At 26.3% G+C, this 23,723-nt stretch overlaps 1 protein-coding gene across 2 annotated transcripts in view; it reads right to left on the minus strand.

Annotated features, from left to right (window-relative positions):
* The window catches only part of LOC101241008 (uncharacterized), a 76,410-nt gene that overhangs the window by 8,765 nt on the left and 43,922 nt on the right, over positions 1-23,723 (minus strand). For both annotated transcript variants that reach the window (XM_065815316.1, XM_065815317.1), the window contains 10 exons: positions 21,188-21,339; positions 13,174-13,296; positions 9,040-9,087; positions 8,713-8,818; positions 8,369-8,605; positions 4,868-4,974; positions 4,108-4,196; positions 2,637-2,663; positions 2,383-2,456; positions 1,765-1,923 (listed from right to left, as the gene is read on the minus strand). In XM_065815316.1, the coding sequence (XP_065671388.1) occupies positions 1,765-1,923; positions 2,383-2,456; positions 2,637-2,663; positions 4,108-4,196; positions 4,868-4,974; positions 8,369-8,605; positions 8,713-8,818; positions 9,040-9,087; positions 13,174-13,296; positions 21,188-21,339 (1,122 nt within the window). The remainder of the gene's footprint in view (positions 1-1,764; positions 1,924-2,382; positions 2,457-2,636; positions 2,664-4,107; positions 4,197-4,867; positions 4,975-8,368; positions 8,606-8,712; positions 8,819-9,039; positions 9,088-13,173; positions 13,297-21,187; positions 21,340-23,723) is intronic.

The following is a 23,723-nucleotide window of genomic DNA, read 5'->3' on the forward strand; positions in this document are numbered from 1 at the left end:
TCAAACAAATATTACAATATGGTCCACATTCCTCTATTAATGAATGGCAACCTCTTACTGAGACCTCTTCTTTATGTCTTCTTGGATTATCATTTAGTATTGACCTTTCATGGAAACCATATATACAATTGATTGCTAAATTAGCAATAAGGTTGACTCTCTTTATCATGCTTGCCATTTTCTTACTCCTGATTCCATTCTTTATCTCTACAAATCTCTTATATGGAATATTTTAATCATATTTGGGCTCGTTTTTCTAATGATGCTCTTTCGTTTCTAGACAAGGTCTATAGTATAACATAGTATGATAGAATTTGTAGAAAAGAGAAAAAGTGACCATGATTGTATTTGTAGAAAATGAGTAAACTCTTTCTCTTTTTTACAAATACTATCATGATTGTGGCTTAAACGAGTTACCATTTCTAGTTCCATCAACTAAAACTTTCTCGTTCTTTTTTGTTTGCCTTGTCATTCATCTGACTCAAACAACCTATAATTTTTGAAGTTTTCTGTCAACCACTTCCTTACTCTATAACTCTATTCTTTTTTTCTAGTAACTCCCAATTTAAAAGTGGTTGCTTGCAGCCTTGTTGGAAGTGAGTCAGAATAAAAAAAAATTTATTTTCAAAAATTCAGAAACTTTATACTTTTTAGCACTTTATTAGACAAGGTTTCTTTCAAAAGAACAGCAAATCTTATTTAATATATATATCATTTAATTTTTTTTTTCCAAATTCTTTAGCTCATTAAATTGATAAAATTTAAAACTCTTCCATCAGTAGGTATGGAATTCCAGTAGCTTTTGAGACTCATTTGTAGTTCCATAATGGATTTGCTTTATAAATGTGCAAGATTTTATTTCAGATTTTCAATTAGATTTGATGACATATTTAAGATTTCTAAATCTGAGTTAAATTAAAAAACTAACATTTGATACATTAGTAAAGATAACGATATAATGCAGTCTTGTTAATATAAAGTTACAAGATTGGTCTTTATGTCATAGTCATAACAATTCCTTACATGCAGATTGAAAAATAAGCCATGAATGGTAGTTGCAAATCTGTCTAACTCATGTTGTTGTTTATATAACGGAATAAGTTGCTTATGAGTATTTAAAATGAACAAACTATCATATCAATTTATATTCAGCATTTTTTTAATGCAAATGTCAAAAATGCAGTCATCAAATATAAGTAGCTGTTATAATATATATAATATACTTAAATATAAATATATATATATATGCATATATATATACATATATATATATAGATGCATGTATATATATATATATATATATATATATATATATATATATATATATATATATATATATATATATATATGCATATATATATATATATATACATATATGTATGTATAATTATATACATATAATATATGTGTATATAAACATGTATATGTAAATATTATATGTATATGTAACAATTGAATTTGCATTGTTATTTAAATAAAAATGACTTGTATTTATATCGTTTTCTTTTCCAGCTTGTAAATACAAAAAAAAAAAAAAAAAAAAAAAACAAGAAAAAAATATAATGAAAATTGACGAACTAATTTGGAATTACCCAATTATAATTTTATAGATATTTTTAGTTTAGAAAAGATTTTTATTTAAAAAAAAAACAACTTTAAACAACATATTGTTTAATAAAACTTCTTACCTATGCTAACTACCTTTTCTTCCTACATTAAAAATTGTTTAAAAAATATTTAGAAGCTTTACAAAAAATTAACTACCTTCCAATACATGACACAGACATTCCCAAGCCATTGATTGTACCCAAAAGGTCAGGTTCAACACTGTTACCCAAAAACACATTAAGGCAAATGAAACATACACTAATTACTGCATTTGTAGAAACTTGGACAAACATCAGAAAGATCCATCGAGATGTACTATTTCAAAAAAAATATTTGTTTAAATTTTTAAAAGCATTAAAAAAAATACACACACAAAGATTCTTTACTTAGGAAGCGAACACTTTACCACTACACCACTACCGCATTATAGTAGTGTAGAGATAAAGCACATATATATATAAATATAAATATAAATATATATATATATATATATATATATATATATATGTATATATATATGTATATATATATAATATGTATATATATATGTAATATATATATACATATATTTTATATATATATATATATAATTATATATATATATATGTGTGTGTGTGTGTGTGTGTGTGTGTGTGTGTGTGTGTGTGTGTGTGTGTGTGTGTGTGCGTGCAATGTAACTTTTATTCTACAAATAGAGTGCTCAATATGCTCTGTTCTTCTTAAAATCATTTATCTATATGTTCTCAAAACTTATATACTTAAAACTATATATACCCTTTTTTAATTAGTCCAGAAATAGGTAGTAATGGGACTACACAAATAAATATAAAGATTCCTCCAATAAATGCCTAAATGAAAATAAAAGTATTTTTTAGAGTCTAGTTTGTTTTTATCTTCACCAGGGCTAAAAAAACTAATATGGACTAATTATATAACTAATATGAAAAAACTTCTCTTCTAAATATAAAATCACCCAACATGGTAAAGTTGTTAGTATCAGAATAACAACAACAGTTAACAAGACAAACCTTTTTGGCTCCAAACCAAAATTGAATCTAAAAAAAGAAATTTGAATAATAATAAAAAAAAATTAATTAAAAATAAAGATTAATTAAAGATAATAATATGCAAAGATAACATTAAAGAAAATTTTTTTAAAAATAAATTCACTCCTAACAAGCAAAAACAATCAAACAACCAATATTTAAGTTGGGAGTTAACAGATAATGAAGAAAAGATTTTAGGACTAAAAAAGTTCCTTAATGGTCAACTCCTAAAAGACTTTAGGAGTTGAGGATTAAGGAACAGTTGAATTAAAAGAAATTAAATTTGCTAAACTAAAGGAAATCAACTTTGCTGAACTTTGCATGTGAGATTGAGTTTTGCTAATAGAACAAATGACGAAAGGTATGAGTAGTAACTATAGTAATATTAAAAATGATGTAAGAGTTGTTGGACACACTTGCTACACACTAGTAATAGTAAGAAAACTAGAAATTGTGCAAGAGTTGTTGGACTAAAGATATATAAAATTTGTTAACTAAAATTTCAAATATTTGCTAGTAATAGTAAGAACACTAGCAATGTAGTCATTCTTGCTAGTAATAAGAAGAAGATTAGATCTAATGGCTCTTCTAACAAATTGGGCAGTTAGAGGGGTCAGAACATACTACTTATTTTTGAATTTAGAAACTACAGAGGCCATTTTTACAGATAGCAGAAAAAGATTCAGTTAAACAGTTTTTAAACAGTTTATAGAGTAATCTAGAGAATACTTGTGAATACTTAAATAATCTGTGACAGGAAAGTTGTCCAGACCACAAGCTGTAGAGAAATTTAGTCAGAATAACTTTAATAGAAGCAAAAGTGATTTGGATGTCTAACAGTAGTTATGTATTCTATATATAGTTTTTATCATTGTTAAGTCAAAGTATTTTTACTATTTTAAAAATTTTTACTTTAAAATTTACTAATTTTTTAAAATTACTACAAGGTCCATATCAAAAATTTTTATTTATAGATCTAGTTTTAGCTTAATAAGTATATTTAAAAATATATTTATAAAACTATAAATATACATATTAAAAGTCCTCCAACAACAACTGTGAGAGAGCTTTTGTAGTTTAATTTTTAACTCTGTCAAAAAGCTTCATGAAAATAGTTTGAGATACATCTAGAAAAATTTGTTCATCTGATGAAAGATTTTGAAAAGTACGTTGTTCAATTTTTTTTTTAAGTTTAATACTTGTATTTGATTTGTAAATAAATTCTGTACTAAAGATTGTACTGCTGTTTTGTAAGCTTTTAGTTTACTTTTATATTTTGCTTTTTGTACTCACTTTATAATAATTCTGTCTATTAATAGCCTTAATTTAGTCATTATATTTTTTTGTAAGGTAAGTTTTCAGAAAACCTTTTATAAAACTTCACCCTACATTCGCTTTCACAGCTTGTAGCACAAAATAAAAATTTTTAATTAAAATTGTAAACTTAACAAACCTTTGAAGTACCAAGCTGTGTTATTATAATAAAAATACTAGAGATTAATATGAAACTGCCAATTTCAAATACTGTCATTGCATTTCCTCCTAAAATTACAAAAAAATTGTTATAAAATTTTGACATAAATGTTAATTTGTAATTAAAATAAATAAAGCATTACAAATCAATCAATTAAAAAGCAAATTGAAAATTGCAGTGCAACTCATAGTAATACAAAACAGATTATATGAATGTTGTTACTTCATGAATATATGTGCAACTGTCTATGTTCCTTCATCTATGTACTGTCAGGACTTGAATTAAGACCATTTCAAGTTATAATTGCGTTTTTCTTATTTGCAAACTTGTAAATTGTTTTTAACCAATCATTTGTTTACACATATATTTTTTTGAAATTAAGAATTTTTATTGAAAAACAATAGTTACAAAGCACACTAGTAATGACGCCTAATAAAAAAATATTAATAAAGAAGTAATTTTTTAAAACCTCAATAAAAATAATAATAGTAATAATAATTTAATATACAATTAGTGTTATTGATCACAGATTAAAATTATTTATAAAAGTGATAAAATGGATAGTAATAATAGTAATAGACATTGGATAATATGTTCATTCAAACAGATTTGTACTTAATAAAAAACTCTTATTGATTTTATGGAACTCTGGGACTCTGCACTCCAGATTAAAAAATGTTTTTTTTAAAAAAATGCTTATTATATAAATAAATAGATTTGAAGAGAACAATTTTTTTACCATATTCCTCAGAAGTTGCTAAAAATACAGGTAGAATTTCATAAAATCCAGTTGTAACTATTCCATACAAACCGTAAAGAATTACACATAAAAGACTTTCTTTGGATCTAAATCATGAAAATTTTGTTTATTAATTCTTGCAAAATATTGAATATAATGTTAACTAAGAAAAAATGCTCAAAAAAGACAAACTATTTTGTAAAAAAAGTTTAATGAAGTCTTCACACATACTAGCAGCTCAAGGGGCAAATTTAAGCATAAAATAAATTATAAATATAAACTATGTTGATTTATCTTTTATTATGGGATAGGGATTAAATTTATAGCTTAAGGGATGAGCATTTGACATATATGAATAAGCATCAGATAGAACTGAAAAGATAAACCAAGCCATAAAATATTAAATGCTTTCATACATACAGGATGGGTAAATAAAAAACCAGATAAGATATTTTTTAAGAAAAATTTACTTTTAATGGGTTTTGAAAGGATTTCACTGAAGTTTAAAACTATATATGTATTGTTTGAATATTTATTGCTCATTCTAGTTTTTTTTACCCGATTGATTACATTAAAAATGAGTTTCATATTAATTCTAAGTTTGTTTAATTCTTCTTTTCTCAACAACTTCGTATTTAGACTTATGTCATTATAATGATTAAATAGCTTTAAACATAAATAAATAAAAGCAGATGAGAAAAGCAGTTTTTTTTTTTTATCTCATCTGTAGAAATACGTCAATTCCTCTTTTTGTAGTTTTTCTATTTCTTCCAGATAAAGATCAATGGACAGTTTCTCTTGTGTCCTCACTTTTTCAGAAAATCAGTAATGGTGCCTTTAGCACACCCAATCTTGCCTGCAATACCTCTTTGAGTCATTCCAAATGATACTTCAATAATTCTTCCTTTACCAAGATCATTCAAGACCATTTTTATCTATATATTATATATTTAGAGCTATTTAATCCTTATATTAGAGCTATATAAATATTGTATGTGTGTATATATATATATATATATATATATATATATATATATATATATATATATATATATATACATATATATATATATATATATATATATATATATATATATATATATATATATATATATATATATATATATATATATATATATATATGTATACATATGTATATATATATATATAATATATATATATATATATATATATATATATATATATATATATATATATATATATATATATGTATGTATGTATATATATATGCACATATATCTGTATATATATATATATATATACATATATATATATCTTTATTTTATTTTTTTTAAAGATCTTTACTTCCAACAAGGCTGCAAGCAACCACTATTAGAGTTGAAAGTTTAGAAAATTTATAAATTAAAAGATGAAGTGTATTGAGCAAGATAACAAATTAACAGATGACTTGAAAGATTGCAAATTATATGAATCAGAATAAAAAAGATGAAGGGGGCAAATTCTAAAGAATTAATGTTTGAGGAAAAAAACTAGAAGAACAAGAATTTTCTTAGCAGTTAGAAACAGTCACAATAAAAAGATGATACTTGATTGAATGACGAGTACCAAGAGAATGAACTTTAGTAGATGGCACAAAAAATGCTAGCTCTTTAGAGCAGCACTAATTAAAGTATTTATAGAGGCTTGTCTTGGAATTGTTGAGAGGAAAAAAAAGTTTCCATGCCAGCCTGAATCCAAGAAGTTATATAAGAAGCACATTTGTCAGCAGGAAAGCGAAAAATTTCTACCCAAGGGCCATTACAAAGACAATCATAAAATGAGTCCCAGTCAGCTTTGAAGTAGTTGTAAGAGGTACAATGATAGGGGTATTCTGATGATGAAGAAGAATGAGATAATAGTTTTAGAGAGATCAAACCAGGATCAGAAGCACCTAAGGGTGAATGTGGAGAAACTGAGCACTGACTAAGATCAGAAACAAGACATAACTCAAGTAGAAAAGGTAATATATTTAGATTGTCTGGAAAGCAAGTTGGAGAGATAACTACTTGTGTAAGAGATTGAGTAAGGCAAAAGTTGTGGGCCTTAAAATCTACAGAGTCACTGACACTAGAGCCCATTAATTCAGTGAGATAAGCATTAAAGTCACCAACAACAACAATATTGGCTGGCGAATAAAGCGAAAGGGCTTGGTCAATTTGATCAGAAATAACATTAAAAAGAGTGCAGTTTTGCAATGAGAGCGATATAAAGCAAAGAGAAGTTGTGCTAAACAAAAGGACAAAAAAGAATAATCTGTCAATTCAAACCTAGTTTCCTGACAAATGGGTAAATTCTAACTAATGTAAATGCCCAGGTCAAGCATGTGACTATTGGAGTCTTTGCGAATTAAAGAAAGATAACCATCAACATCAAAATCACAATATGAGAAAACTGAACTCAAATTAATCTCATAAATAGCAAGAAAGTCAGGTGAACTTTGCAAGAGGTAATAAAAGTTACTTTGAAGACCACAAATATTAGTGATTAATAGATTTAGAGAACTTGGTGATGAAAATGGTTTTTTGTGTTTTATAGTTTTTGATACTTTAGTCATTTTTTAAATTAGTTAAAGAACTTGAATCAAAGCACAGATAGTACTCAGTACACTATCTAACAGTCCAAGCCATTGCCTCATTACTAATAATAAATTCTAAGCTGTAACAAAGGGCTACCAATGTGGCCTTAACAATGCGCAACAAAAGCATAAACAGGGACACTATCCATGTGCAACATGGCACTCTAATATTTTACAGCTGTTGATGAAATCAGCCTCTCTGAGAGCTACCACAGAGTTTAGGAAACCTACCTACCAGCTGGCCTCAGAACTATAAAACTGAATTTTAAAGCTGTACTCATTAGGAGATAATAGAATGCCTAGTCATAAAAACAGAGACACAAGCAAAAACGAGTCAAGAAGATGTATTAACTGCTAAACTGCAAACAATGTATTATAAATAAATCTATGCTAGCCTAATAAATAAAGAAGGAGTGCGAAGCTGGTCAGATAAAATCTTTTTACCCCTGGCAGGGGTAAGGGGGTAGGAAGTCAGAATTGGCATCTCCTAGCCCTTGCCTAAAAAAGCGTATCCTACAAGGCAGCAAGACATGAAACAGGTTGTACTGGGTTACATGTTGCCAGTACCAGGATAACCTGACCTGACAATTATATACAATAATATATTATATTATATAGATATATATTATATATAATATAATTCAATGCAATATTATATTATATATATACAATATTTAAAAAAATTACTTTGCTTTACTAAGAGTTATAACATTAAAAACAAGTTTTTATTTAATAACTATTATATAAACTTTAATAAAGACATCAACATTTAAAATATTTATTTTTATATAGTTGAACATAATATTAATTTAAAATTTTCAATAATGTTTTCAATAAATGCCTAAGTTATAACTATTTTTTCTTTATATATTAAATAACTTAAAAAAATGTTTGATATCACTAACCTTAATATCCTACCAATGGCTGAATACTTTAACATATAAATAAACCTACTAAATAAAGATTTTTTACTTTCAACAAGTAATGGGGATTTTTCTGACATGTTATTATTGTTGCTATTAGAATTACTATTATTGTTGTTACTAGGATCTAGAGAAAGATTCATAAAATGATCTTGACAACTTTTTGTACCATTGTATGTGTCTTCATTTATTAAACAAATCTTCTCAGGTTTTAAAATTCTAAAGAAAAAAACAAACAACAAACTTATGCAATAATTATAGAAATAAATATTCACAATAATTACAGAAATATTATACTAAAAGTGAAAAAAACAACAACTGTTTACTGATTATCTGAAGGAATAGTAAAATATCCCCAAACTATTCCAAACACAAAACCAATGGTAATAAGCAGGTTAGGTAAAAATATTGCATACTCAGCAAAAAATGATTCTAAAATAAAGTTAAAAGAATTTTTTTCAAAAACAAATAATAGCCAAGATTCTTTAAAACAAAAGTTTTCTCATTTATTTTGATAAGCATTTTTAATATTTTAACAAGTTTTTAAATATTTGCACAAATTATCAATTTACAATTACTAATTAATAATTTACTATAAAAATAAAAAAATGCATAATTTAAAACAAATTTAACTAAAAATAAATGAATGTTACCTTTACTAAAAGTCTTAGGATATTGATCACCAAGGAAAACTAACACGGCTAAAAAAAATTTTTAAGTTTAAAAAAATTACTAGTTAAAATAAAAAACAAATTATTTTGTTTAATTTTTTTTTGTTAATTTAAGTTTTTAAATTTTTTAAAATGATAACAATAGTAACAAGTTAATAGTTTTCAAGTAATGATTTTTTTTATAACAAACTAAAAAGTGTGTAAAACAGTGTGAAAGGTGGTCAAATGAAATTGTTAAGTGTTTAATTTGTTTTTTTAACACGAAAAAGATTTTTTAAGTTTTTTTAAATTATAGAAAATTTTGATCTGTATCTAAACAAAAAAATAGCAAACTAAAAAACTTTTAATTTTTTTAAGAAACTTTATTTAACTTAAAAAAAATTATTTGTCATTTATATGAAATATTCAAAACATAAATAAAATAAAATATTTACTATAAAAAGAAAAATATCAACTAAAAAAAGTGCAACAATCAATATAAACAAATATTTAAAATATCAATATAATATAAACAAATATTAAAAAAAAAGGTATTAATCAAAGAGCAGGAGCTTTCTTTCACAAGAAACAAAATAGTGTTAACTTGATAAATACTTTGCTTTGGAAAGTATAATTCTTTTTCAACTCTGAAAACATTATTAACTCTTAATGATTAACTCTAAAAATTATTTTCTAAGATGATTTTAAAAGATAAATGAAACTTGTCTAGGCTGGGATGAACACAACTTGTCTTGGCTCAGTCCAGATACTTAAAAAAAATAATATTTAAAGAGCAGAAACACTTTCCCTTGCAAGAAACAAAGTGGCGTTAAAAGTAATAAAGTTTTTGTTAACATCTTGATAAATAATTTGTTTTGGAAAGTTTAATTAACTTTCAAATTTATTTTCTGGGGATCACTTTAAATAGTTAGAGTTACTACAATATTGAAGGTACAATATTAAACTGCAGAAGAGTTGACTGTAGAGCTAATGCTATACAATGTATGCTAATGAAAAACGTTATTGGTGTAGTTTCGTAAATCAACGGCTTTTTTTAAAGATTTTTATGCCGGCAAAATTTATGACTGTCATAAATAGTTATACAAAGATACGTTTTCAGTTCACTAATAGCAAATTTCACTTCCAAAAGATGTATGCTTGTTTTTCAGAAAAAGTAAAAAAACTATTATTCAACTGTAATGGTAATAATTTTTCAAACAAAAACTATTTTAATTAATTTTTTGCAAGCTATCCCACTATTAAGTTGAGACTAGAAAACAAAGAATATTGCTATAAAGAGCAAAGGATTTTTTTTCTTTTTTTTTAAAATTTTGTTATTATTTCTTTATCACCATCAGAAATGCACATATCATTCCTGATGTTATGTATATTGTTTTCTTTTAAATGAATCAGAACTCCTCCATCTTCCTCCACCATCATACCATCATTTATAACAAAAATCTAAAAACAAATTTAGTAAAGAGAATTATTGTGCTCAAAAATGTTTTATAATATTTAAAAGGTTTGAAATAGCTTAACCAATAATTTAAAATTTAATTCAAAATTTAATAATCATTTTCCTATCAACTAAGCTGTTGTTTGTTTTGTTTGGAAAATGATTTTGATGGCAAAGTTTTATCTGAACATTTTAAGAAAAACATTACTACTTTCTTGTGATATATTTATTGTGAAATTTATCAATCAATTTGAGTTGCTTTCGATCAAAATTTTAGACGTTTGGAAACATTACATCTTAATTAAGGGGAAAACATTGACTTATATCTGGAAAATATCAGTAAATATTTAAGTTTCACAACTAGGATGTGGTACCTATGAAAAAAGATGGAATCAAAAGAGACAGAAAAGTTGATAACAAAAGCTGCAACAGAATCAAAAAAAGTCTAAAACTTCAACTTTTTTTTCAAAGCAACTAATTGAAGAAGTGATTTTAAGACTTACATCACTAAATAGAATTAAGAACCATGCTCTTTCATTCTATCTGTGATCTCAGTTAAATAGTTTGCAGTTGGCATGAGGTATGACCTTAAAAACACTAAAATCTTTAGCGACCATTAGAAAGCCTTCCCGAATAACTGATAATAACACATTGCAAGTAACAAGTAAAAAAGACGAAGTCAGCAGTGACAATTCTAAATCTGTCACTAAAGTCAGTTTTCCTTACGCAGCCATGGATGAAAACATCCCCAATCTAAAATTGAAAGGGCAATTGCAATCTATTATTACTAAAGTCAGAAAGTTCATCAAGTAAATTTGAAAATCTCTATTTAAAAATGATGTCCTCTAAGAAGAAACCAAGAAGCAGCACTGAAAATAGGTTTCCCTTACCCTTGATTCTTAAAGTTCAGGATTCAATCAGAAAAGAATTTAAAGATTTTTCTCCACATTTAATTTGCAGCGATGATGAAGTAAACATTTTATACAAAATTAATTCTGCTCTTAAACTAGTCAAATTCACAGCAAAAGCCCTTTGCCAACAGGATGCAACTCTTCTTACTGCTGAAAAACTTTCAGGTTTCGTGTCAATGAACTGAAACAACAAGATTTCAATTTTTGCATTGCAATGAAGAGTGCAATTTAAGGAGGTTTTGAAGAGAGAAGGCAGAGGAACTTTGTAAGCTTGAACTTAATCTAAAAGGATAATTGCTTTGAACAATATCTAAACACCAAATTAATTCTGCTTATTATATAACTAATTCTAACATATCTGAGATATAACACTGTTATGATGAGATAGGCTTCTGATGTCTCTCTAATCCAGAATGTTTATCCAACTTTGAAGAACATAAAATTTTCATATTGCCTTTGACGTCTGTACTTTAAAAGACTTCTGAAATTTGCTGTTTAGATATTTCCCAAAAAATCAAGATGACTTAAAATCCATTTTAAGTGTATGGCTCAGAAAAATTCAACAAAAATCCACTTTCACTTAAAGATGAACTCAAGGAAGCAATTTAGCATTTAACTAAAAAACAACACCACTACTCAAACAATGAGTTCAAATTCATTTCAAAAGAAATGTTCGCATTGAATAAAAACTTTTATTCAATGCACTGGAGACTATCCCTCCAACAAGTGTTGAGTCTGAGCCAGTCTATTCTGCTGCTGGACTATTTATGACAAAAATCAATCAATCAAAATTCAATCCAGAATAAATGACAACTTACTTAATTTACTTTTGTTTCCTCAAAGCTCATTTTTATCTATATAACAATTATAAATTTACATTAGATCTGAATCTTAAAAAGACTTTTAAAACAAAATAAAATTTTATGAGTTTCTATGATTTTTTTATTTTTTACCGATTTTACAGATATTTACAGTAAACAATGCTTTTTTTACCAAGTTACCTGTAAATTTAAAATTTGGTAAAAGCTCGACCTTATATTTCAAAGTGTGAGGAATGTTAGCAATTTGAATAACAATTTATGCTATAATTGTTATGCAAATTATGTTAGTTTATGCTATAAGTTTTTATAAAAATTCTGTTGATTTATGCTTTAAATTGTTATGCAAATTGTGTTGTGCTACAAACTTTTATGTAAATTGCTAACATTTATTTTTGGTATTTCTTAATGTTAAATAGTTTATTTAAAAAATAATAATAATAACCATGAAGCATTAAACTATATAAAAAAAAATTATTTATTTATATTAAAATTATTTATTTATGTTAAAATTATTTATGCTAAAAATATTTATTTATGTTAAAATTATTTTTTTATATTACAAAACAAAAGAAATTTTTAATTGAAGAAATATTACTGATTTCTTTATGTTAAAGCTTTATGTTAAGTGTTTAATGTTAAGTGTTTATTAATTAACTATTTTGATAAAGTCGATAAAAAAATATTTTGGTAATTCAAACCAGTTCATTTTTTAAATCTTATTTTATTAAAATTTATTAAATTTTGTGATTATTTTGCAAAACCGGAGTTTGAAATTATATATGTTTCATCATTAAATTTCAAGTTTTTTTAACTGTTGAGGATTATAGAAAATGTTTAAATATTTTAAGGTTTTATTACTTGAAGAAATTAATTTTTTAAATTTTAGTTATCTTTTTTATGTTTTATGTGCACCAATTCTGTTGAATAAATTTAAATAAACACTTTTTACCTGATAGACTTGGTCCAATAACTTGACCAAGGTGATAGCCAGAAAATAAAAATGAAAAAGCCAATGATATATTTGTGTCATCACAAATGTCTACCAAGATACTTTTTGTAAGAACGACCACACCTAAATAAAATCATATAAAACTTTATAAATTTTATATAAAAGTGTCAAAACAACCAGGCCATGCAACTTTATTTTCTTTAACTTTTCAAATTCTCAATCACAGATAATGTTTGGGGAATTTCAGTATTGACTTTTTCAATCAGTGCTTTTGATCAGTGATAATCAAAATACTTCGTTTTTACTTCGTTATCTATAAAATACTTATTTCTATCTTAGTTACCTATAAAATACTTAATTCATAGATAACTGCAGTTATCTATAAAATACTTATTTCATAGATAACTGCAGTTATCTATAAAATAGTTATTTCATAGATAACTGCAAATGAAGTTGAAATAACTTAATTTTATTTTAACTTCATGTGCCATGAACCCATGAAACTTGATGTAATTTTGGATAGAAAATAAAGAGATGATGATGTCTGTGGACATGTCATCGATCAGACTTTTGTCTATGCAATAAAATGAGAACAATTTTGAAAATGTGCTGTAGATTTCCATGTATCATTAAAGTTCTACAAAAAAAAAGTTCAATTGATACATATTTTTACCAAAAGTCAAAAAAACCTTTATTATCAACAACAACAGTTTTACATAACCTAGAATATAGTTTCTTAGCTAGATCACTAACAGAAGCTAACTTTCTTTTAAATAAAAAGCTCACCAACAGTTGTCGAAGAAATATTCACACTTTTCTGGAAATTCGACCAAAAATGATGGGGAAACACGCATCAGACAGTGAGCAAACAGTGAAAATAAAGAGCTTTTCTCAATTATATGAGTACACATTGAGATGAGGAAATGACATATTTCGCTTTTGAACTTTCCTTTACCCTTATGTTACTAGAAATCATACTTCTATGAAAAGCCAATATCAATCTTACTGGTTGAAAGCCAGTTTGCACAATTAGATAAATCTATTTTTAATGAAGAACTTGTAGTTTTGGTGTTTGCAAGAACACAAGGGAAACGCACAAAGTCCAAAAACATCATTTTGAGATGAACAAATAAGTTATTGCGTAATAGTTAAAATAATATATTTTGTGTAAGAAAAAATCTTAATAACTCATTAATAATTGATTTATTAAACTTCTGTGGTATATCAAACGATAGAGAATTTAAAATATTAAATAGTGGTATAAATAACTCCATACTGCCAAAAATGAACTTATTGCATTTCCCTTGCATACTGACAATATAATCGAATTATAATCTTTGCAAAGATGTTGTATAGCAGTTGTTTAAGTTTCAGCACAAGAAAAGGAGTCATTGATTTATCAGCTTGAAAAGAAACTAAAAGAAAAATTAGCAAGATCAAAAATAGTATTTGCATTTTTTTAAATAAAATTTTATCAGAATATTTCTATACTTTCGTAATAAAGCAAAAAAAATATTAAATAAAGAGCAATACAATTGCATCAGGACTGAATATTGTGTACCAAGGAATGCATTTAGAATGGAACTAATTTCTGCAAAAAAATTTAACTTTAAAGGAACCAAACTATGTTTGTTCGAGCATTTAAATGTTCAATGCTGGTGTTTTGCTGTGATTTACCATATCCAAGTTCCTTATTGTTTGGCAAAAACTTCTAGTAGTCAACAACTAAGACAACTTTTGACCAAACCACTATTGCTCTCTTGGCAGCACTTTGTTGATCAGCCTACCAAGAACAATAAAACATGTAATGGAAATCTAAACTTGTTGCCTCAGCTATTCTTTCATAATCAACTGCTCTTAATTGACTCTTAATTGACATGAAATATTTGGTACATTGAAGACAATAACTTCCTTATGTTCCAATCTGTAGCTTTAGCACCCATTTGTTAAGATCTATAGATAGTATCTAAACCACAGGCCACGGATGTTTTAAGGTGGACATATGACTTCTTGTTTTTTTTATAAAGTTTTACTAAGTGGGTGTCATTAAAACTCATGTAATTTTAAAAATATTTGAGATAATTTTGTTCTGTAAAAAGATTCGAAATGATAAAGAAGACTTCTCAGCTTTTGACTTTTAACAAAATAATTTAACCTTTCCAAAATTTTAAATAAAGGAGCAGATTTGACAAATTAAGGAGAATTTCATTAAATTCATGCTACTTTTTATCAAAAATAAAACCTATATTTTCGATATTTATTAACATAATAACATTTTAAAATTTAGAATTATTAATTTAAAAGCCATAAAAACTCTACTTAAATTTAATGTGAACAGATTCAGCGAGTAATAGCCAGACAAAAATGCCAAAAAATATATATATTCGAGATGTTTTGAATAAATACATAACTAAAAAAACCGTTTAATTATTAGTTATCTAATTAAACAAAAAAAAAATTGTTGTACATCCAGTTGATTTTATAATTACAAGTTCTTTTATAAGAAAAATGTTTGTTTGCTGCAACACATTCATTTATTCAGATTTAACAGCAACACACTGCAATACTTATGTAATTTTTATGTATACATTGTGTAACAATAATTATGTATATTTATGTATACATTATGTAACAACAATTTTTATGTATACATTATGTAACAATAATTATGTATATTTATGAACGGTTCTCTATCTCTATAAATCTCAAATCCCGCCTTGTATGGAATACTGTTGCCATATCTGGGGCGGATCTTCTAATGATGCCCTTTCCCTTTTAGACAAGGTACAAAAACACATTGAAAACATAGTTACACCTGCTCTTGCAACCAACATCCAACCATTATCACATCGTTGTAATGTTGCTTCTCTTATCTACAAATACTATAACGGACACTGCTTTAAAGAGCTAATCGATTGCAGATATTTTGTGCCATCTACTAAAATTCATTCTTGTTTTACTTGTCATTCAATTAAGTTTCATCCTTTTTCTGTGACTGTTCCTAAGTGCTCCAAAACTCTTATTCGTCTAGTTTTTTTCCTCGAACATCAGCTCTTTGGAATTCACTTCCTTCATCTTGCATTCCTGATTCATATAATTTGCAATCCTTTAAGTCATCCATCAATCGTTATCTTGCTCTACAATCTTCATCTTTTCTCTTCCAGTAACTTCCAACTTTAATTAATGGTTGCTTGCAGCCTTGTTGGAAGTGAAGATGTTAAAAAAAAAAAAATTTAAAATCTAAAATTAAAAAATACGCATAACGAATATGTAATATAAAACTTTTGAAAAAAGAATCTTACACAAACAATAATATCAGTTTGAAACTTATAAAAATTTTTATTTTATTGATATTTAAAAATTCTGTTTTATAATCTATTTATATTTAAATCAAATTTAATGACCACAAACAAGACATAGGCATTTTCTATAAAACAAATTTTCACCTTGTTCAGATCACACAACGCATATTCTTACAATTTCAACACACTTTCTGCTTAAAGCAGCAACTTAAAGTTTCCTATCATCTATTGCTATTCAAAGCATTTCAATACAAGACACAGCTTCTGCTTCTGATTTCTAACCAAAAGCAACTGTCATAATTCTTTATTTACACAGTTATGCAAACACTTTCCCTCCTCTTCACTCAACAAACTTATTGTTTTATGTTGTTTAACAGAAAGTGGTACATTAAAAATGAGCTCATACATCTTTTGAGTGATACTTTCACATGGAAAGCGAAAATGAAACTCATTAGCAAACAAATTTATATAACTAAAAACCTTATTAAAACTATTTCAGCATCAGAAAGAAGTTTTCTCTTAAAAAGAATTGGCTGCACCTTATTAAAAATACTAAACACGCGTAAAAACCTATTTCTAGTCACTACACCATCAATTTCACTACAAAGTGGTTTCTTAAGACTAACTTGCAATAAATACATACAAATGCATTACCATGTAAACTTGTGGCTCAACCTTAATATCATCAAGGGCTTGAAGTAGAGCCCTCTTATGAGGCCCTATGTTAGTTTTGTATATTTTTTTTCATGATCTTCACACTATATCTGCAATCGATTATAGTCAACCTCTAAAACTTCACATTGCACTTTTATAAACCTAATTTTTTAAGAAGTATAAATATCAAGACTTTCTATATTTTTATCCTGACATCCTAAATACTTATAGCTCTCTCTATTCCACATTACACTCTTTTCAGAATTCCTAATAATTTTACAGTATTGATCAAACTACCCTAGGCACATACCACACTGCACCCAATCAGTATTACAGTTGTATTTGATAATTAAGCATCTAATACTTGCACAGGTTTCTTGTTTTTTACATTTTCTTGTTCAAATGTGTTCAAATTCAGAAATTTTTTTTACTAGCTACCCATTGCTGTGGATTTGTTATGTCTACAAATTGCTTAATAAGTGCAAGACTTCTGCTGTATAAGAATATTCAACGCTTTTAGCAGCCTACTTTTCACTCACGCTCACATCTTTACTTTTAGACAACAATAAACCAGCCTGACAATCTAAAGTCTTACAATCTTTTAACAACAATTTATACAGTTTTAACACTATTCCTAACATAATATGCAAAACAGGAGGCACAATATTTTCTAAAGTTATTAATGGAAAAATCACAGGAGCAATAAGTGAATGATAAGACTTAGAGTTCTTAGGTTTCCACCATGTCTATCTTCACACAAGTTAGCATTGTAAGCTCTTCCAGAGATTGTAGTGTTCTCTTTTGGATTACAGTTAGCAGGTGTGTGAGGCATAGATGCATGGCTTCTTAGAGATTTTAACTCAATTAGGACTGTAGAACTAACAAAGCTAGCAGCTAAACCCTAATGTCCCAGAACATCATCGATGAAATAAAAATCTCCTCCTAAGAATAACATAATTTTTTTGCCTTTTAATTTAAAATCTGACAACTAAATTCTTTTAATGTTGTTATCATAATGCCCAAGAATAAAGACAATATTCTCAAGACAATCTGAACCTTGATACATACAAAATAAATGAATATCATACACAGATCCAGATGATTTAATATTAACAATTTCAAAATGGCATTTCATATATTTGCCACCCTTATCCCCAGCAAAAAGGAGCTATACCTCTTCACCAAAACCAACTTCAGAGTTGAGATGATCCCGAATTCAAAGATTACTAAAAACTTCTTCAATATAAGTTGTCAAGTTCTTAACCATTCATACAGTGACTGAACAAGGTGTTTCATTCACAGATGGATGTAACATGAACTCGACAGTAAAATGTTCTTTACCAACATGCATTGTCCGCATTTCTTGTTCTTGTCTCATCTTGGGTTCAGATGGGAGAATCTTTTCCCCAAGATTACAAAAATAATGTCTTAGCCTTCTGAAATTAGCAGTGGGTATCCATAATTGACTCTGAAGCACTACAGCATCAGAAACACGTAACTGCACAACAAAACCTAAGTTATTTTGATTACACAAATTACGCCTTGTGAATTCAGCCTTGTGAATTCAGCTGTGGTCATCATTAATTGATTCTGAAGCTCTACAGCATCAGAAACACTTAACTGCATAACAAAACCTATTTGCAACACAAGGAAATATTGACTTTTCACAAGACAGAACATCACAAAACAATATAGACAACTCACTTTCAAAATCTGAACCAGCTAACAATTGAAGGAATATAAAAGCAACTTTAGATCATCTAGCTGTACTACTTCTATTTAACTTAGAATAAGGTTTATTACAATTAATTGTCTATCAACTCATGTAGAATCAGGTTTACTATACTTAAATCAGCAAAACAATTTAGAAGAACCAATATTGTCATAGTCTAAATAAGAATCAACAACAATTAAATCATTATAACTGCTAACAAAACATTTGCAAACTTGGCTTTTTTAAATCATGAATTTTTGCCATATAATTTTTTTCTTTCTTATTTTTAAGCAATTTTGCATTTTTGGCACGAGCAAATCCAAATTTACATTGTACTGTTTTTAATTATTTTTTTTAAAAAAGTTGCTCCTTCTGTTTTAGCCTACTATTTACTTTTTTTAAATGAGAACTTAAATAAGTAACATTGAGTTTTGAAAATTCTCGTTTTTAGAAATTAAATCTTTAATTTCAATTTCCGACTGTAACACCTACAATTTTAATTTATCTTTTTGCTCCACAGGAGTTAATTGGTCAACTTGACTACTTAGCTCCTGATTCCTATTTAATGTAAAAAAAACCATCTGCACCTGCTGTTTTTATTGTGTGTTTTTTTGTGGAGCTTGAGATAGTTGCATTTTAAAAAATGATTCGTTTTTTTAAAGCTTCAAAATTTTGTAAATTATGTTTTTTTAGGCGTGTTAACTTTAGGCACATTTTATCAAACTCTACAATACTAGGCAAACTAAAATCAATTGGCAAAATAAAGTTCATACCTAAATCTTTTCTTAATCTAAATACTTTCATTAAAATGGAAAATGGAAATTAATCACTTGGAAATTAATCACAAAAGGAAAGTTATATTTATCTTCCCAGTTATCTTCCATCCAATGTATAATTTTAAAATTATACATTGGATGGAAACACAAAAATTAGTTATAAACATAAAAATTGACAACCTAATAATAATCTATTACAAACAAATAAAATTATATTTATTGGCAAATAGATTCACTAGATAAAAGAAAATTTATTAGCTTATCTGATATTAGTCTGACTGTCCATAGATAAAAATTCAGCATAACTTTGTTTACTTATTACTTCTAAACTTGTCTCACCAAACAGTTATTTTAATAAAAAACTTGTCTTGCCGAAACAGTTATTTTAATAAAATTCAATAGATAATAGCTTAAGAGCTTAACGCATAAAGTTTTGTCATTGCTTTAAAGTGTAAACACAAATTTAAGCAAAAAACTAAAAAAAATATATTTGAAAGTATGCTAAGTTTGAAAACATATTGCCTGACATAGCTTGAAGAACAGAAAATGTTTTTATAATTTTAATATGCATAAACATTCATGGATAAATTTATAAAATAAGAGGCAAGACCTTGAGTTACTAGATTTTGTTCAGTCACAGGAAAAGTTATTGGCAATTTTGCTATCTGGAAATATGGATGCATATTGTTTAGACTTATTCTCATTTGATCTAAAAGAATACTTTCTTTAAACAATTTCTAAACACCAAATTAAATCTGCTTTAGATATAAGAATTAAATGTTACATTGCTTTAATGGTTTGATGTGAGTCTAACTGCACAATGCAACCCTCTTTATGCAATCGTTAAATGTACCTTGCTCCTCTTGCATGTGCATCAAAAGCTTTGATACCCATAGCTGCTACTAAAAATGACTTTAAACAAAGTTTGCATCTCGTAATGCTGAGGTTTTCATTTTTAGAGGCCAAGAAATAAATCTATCATTACTTACCAAACTTTCCAGAAACTACTTTTATATTTAAACATTTAAAGGTAATTGGTGAAAAACATATAATGGTCTCTGTATTCAATATCAAGTTTGTTTAATATATAGCTTAAGTTTTTTCCCCAAAAGTATGTATATTTAACTAAAAAAGAAAGCTGATTGAATACTCAGACTCCTCCCCTACATAGGTGTTCCTCTTTAGAGAAAACAAAATAAAATTATCGACAGGAAGTGAAAGACCGTTTAACTCAACCCAAAATTCATTTGGATCAATCATTGGTTTTTATCAATCATTGCATGAAATCTAATAATTCAAATATTTAATTGGATTGATAAAATAAAATTAAAAAAAAAATAATTATAATGTTAACATTATGCAAACAAAAAATTACCTCAATATATTATTCCTTTTTTATTTTATTTAAGAATAACAATAAAAAATATTATAATTTACTAAGAAAAAATAACTAAATAAAAATATAAAAAATAATTAAATAATAATATAAAAAATAATTTTATAAGAATATAAAAAATAATTAAATAGATTTAGTTTAATAAGAACAAGAAATATTATAATCTACTCACCCATTGCTGCACCTTGTAACAATCTTGTTACTAAAGCCCAAGTAAATGAACGACTGAAAGCAAACAAAAGTGTGAAAACAGCAATGCCAGAAGATGAGAACAGCAACAACTTCTTCTTGCCAAACTTATCAGCTAAGTAACCCCACACAAGGCTTCAAAAAAATTAAAAAGAATTTAATAGAAAAATAAAAGTTAAAATAATAAAAAAAATATAAAAGAAACTGAACAATTTCTATTAACAATTATAGTATAAAATTAAATAAACATTTCTGGACAATTATTTTGTGACATAGTAAAGTTATAAAATATTACATAACTTAGTCATTAAAACTTTAGATGAAACCTTCATTCATTTAGCAGATTTATCTTACCCAAGTTTTTCATTTGAAAACAATTTGGAAAACTACAATAATTCAACAATGCTTTTAAATTTGTTTTATGCTTTTAAATATTAAATACAACTGACTGCAACAAAATTAGAAACACTTAACGCCCACATATTGAAAAAACAATTGGTCCTTTATTACACATATAATAGGTAATAAATTGTATTATAACTTATCAGTATAAAATGATTTCTTCAAGTCTTGAGTTATTTTATTCATTCATTTATTTTTTTCTTTCATATATTTTGCTGTTCATACAATAATATAAAAAAATAATTCCATAAAAAAAAAGAAAAAATATATATATATTTATATAAACAGACAGGGACTCATAGAAGATACGAATGACCAGAGTCACCACAATTTTTTCATAGAGCCCCTATGTGAGCTTTAACAAGTGCAAAGAAAATAAATTTATTGTGATAAAATTTAAGAAAAAAAAAATCAAAAAAAAAAAAAAAAACTCCCTTAAAAAAACTCTTCAAAAAAAAAATTACAAAACTTCGTTGAAAAAACAAAAAAAAAAAAAAAAAAAGATAAAAAGACAATAAGAGGAATAAATTCCTTTGAATATATCAAAAAAATTAGGTTAAAAAATGATAGTGTATATGTTAATTTTAAAAGCTGTCATTGGATTTCAAATTTTTTTTTTTATATAAAACTTAAATGAATTTACTGTTTTCACCATATTGATGTGGTTATTTTTAAAACTGTTTGATATCTTAGGCCGTCAATATGTTATACTATATTCTTTGTATTTAAGTAGTTTACGAGGTAGTGTGTATGTGAGCCTCTCATTTGATCTTAGAGAATAGTTATTGTTTTGATTTATCTTAAATTTTGTTTCAAAGTTTTTCGGTGTGAGATTTTTTAAATGATAATACATAATGATTATGTGTTGAAATATATTTATCTCGTATACATTCATCATCTTCATTTCCCTCATTAATGGCTTTGCATGCTCAAATTTTTTTTAATTTTTTGTTATTTAAAAATTACATATTATACTATACTATACTATACTATATATATATATATATATATATATATATATATATATATATATATATATATATATATATATATATATATATAAATTTCAAACATAACAATTATTTAAAAAAAAAAACTGTTATTTTATAGTTTATTGCAGAAAAAATGACCTTTTAAACTAAAAATGAAAAAAAGTTTATTTTTTTTAATTATAATTTCAAAAAAATCTTAAATAATAATTTTTTTATGAAATAATTGTTATTTTTGAAATTTTTATAAAATTTTTTTACATAATATTAGGGACCCATTAAAATTTTAAAGATCTTGAGGCACCTCAAGATAATTTCCTAGAGCAATGATATTTTTCCAGAGTATTTCTGAAATAAATAGACAACTTTTGCACACCCAGACTAAACGAATTGTAAAAAAAACTAAAATTCACTCCACCCTACTGAATACCTTTAAAGTCTGCTAAAAAATACTCTCAGCAAGCTCACATTCAATAAAAATTAATGTTAAAGACACTTTTTTTTCATTGTTGATCACAGATAATTTTTGATAATCTTTAGTCTACTGAAACTCCTCTAATCATAGGCAGATGTAAAAGAAAAAAGTCAAGTCGATTTTATAGAGTATAGACAAGTTAGAGAAACACGATGTCATCCAATTTTCTTTTAAGGATGGATGTAGGTCTTTCTGGAGATAATGATACATACACTTTGAAAGTAGGGAAGACGTAACTAGGTTTCAAGTCGGGCGGAAGAGCCATATGGGTTTCCACAATGTTGAAATCAGTTAACTTCTAATTTTTTGTTTTTCTCCTTCAAAAAAAAAAGTTGTTTACCATTTGCAAATTATTGTAGTTTAATGAACATCTGTCACTGAATACTAAGTGACCGGGGTTGATATCTGACCGGGGCCAGGTTTGATAAAATATACCCAGGGCCAGGGCCGGGTTTCTGACCGAGGCTGCATAAACATTTATACATCCTAAAGCATATTTTTTTAATTCAAAATTCATTTTATATTTTGTATATATATGCATCATTATTATCAACTTGATCATCATAATCATCATTATTATAATCATCATGATGTTGATGATGATGATCATTATCATCATCATCATTATCATTATCATCATCATTGTTATCATC

The sequence above is a fragment of the Hydra vulgaris genome, chromosome 13 (genome assembly GCF_038396675.1).
Source record: "Hydra vulgaris chromosome 13, alternate assembly HydraT2T_AEP".
NCBI lineage: Eukaryota > Metazoa > Cnidaria > Hydrozoa > Anthoathecata > Hydridae > Hydra > Hydra vulgaris.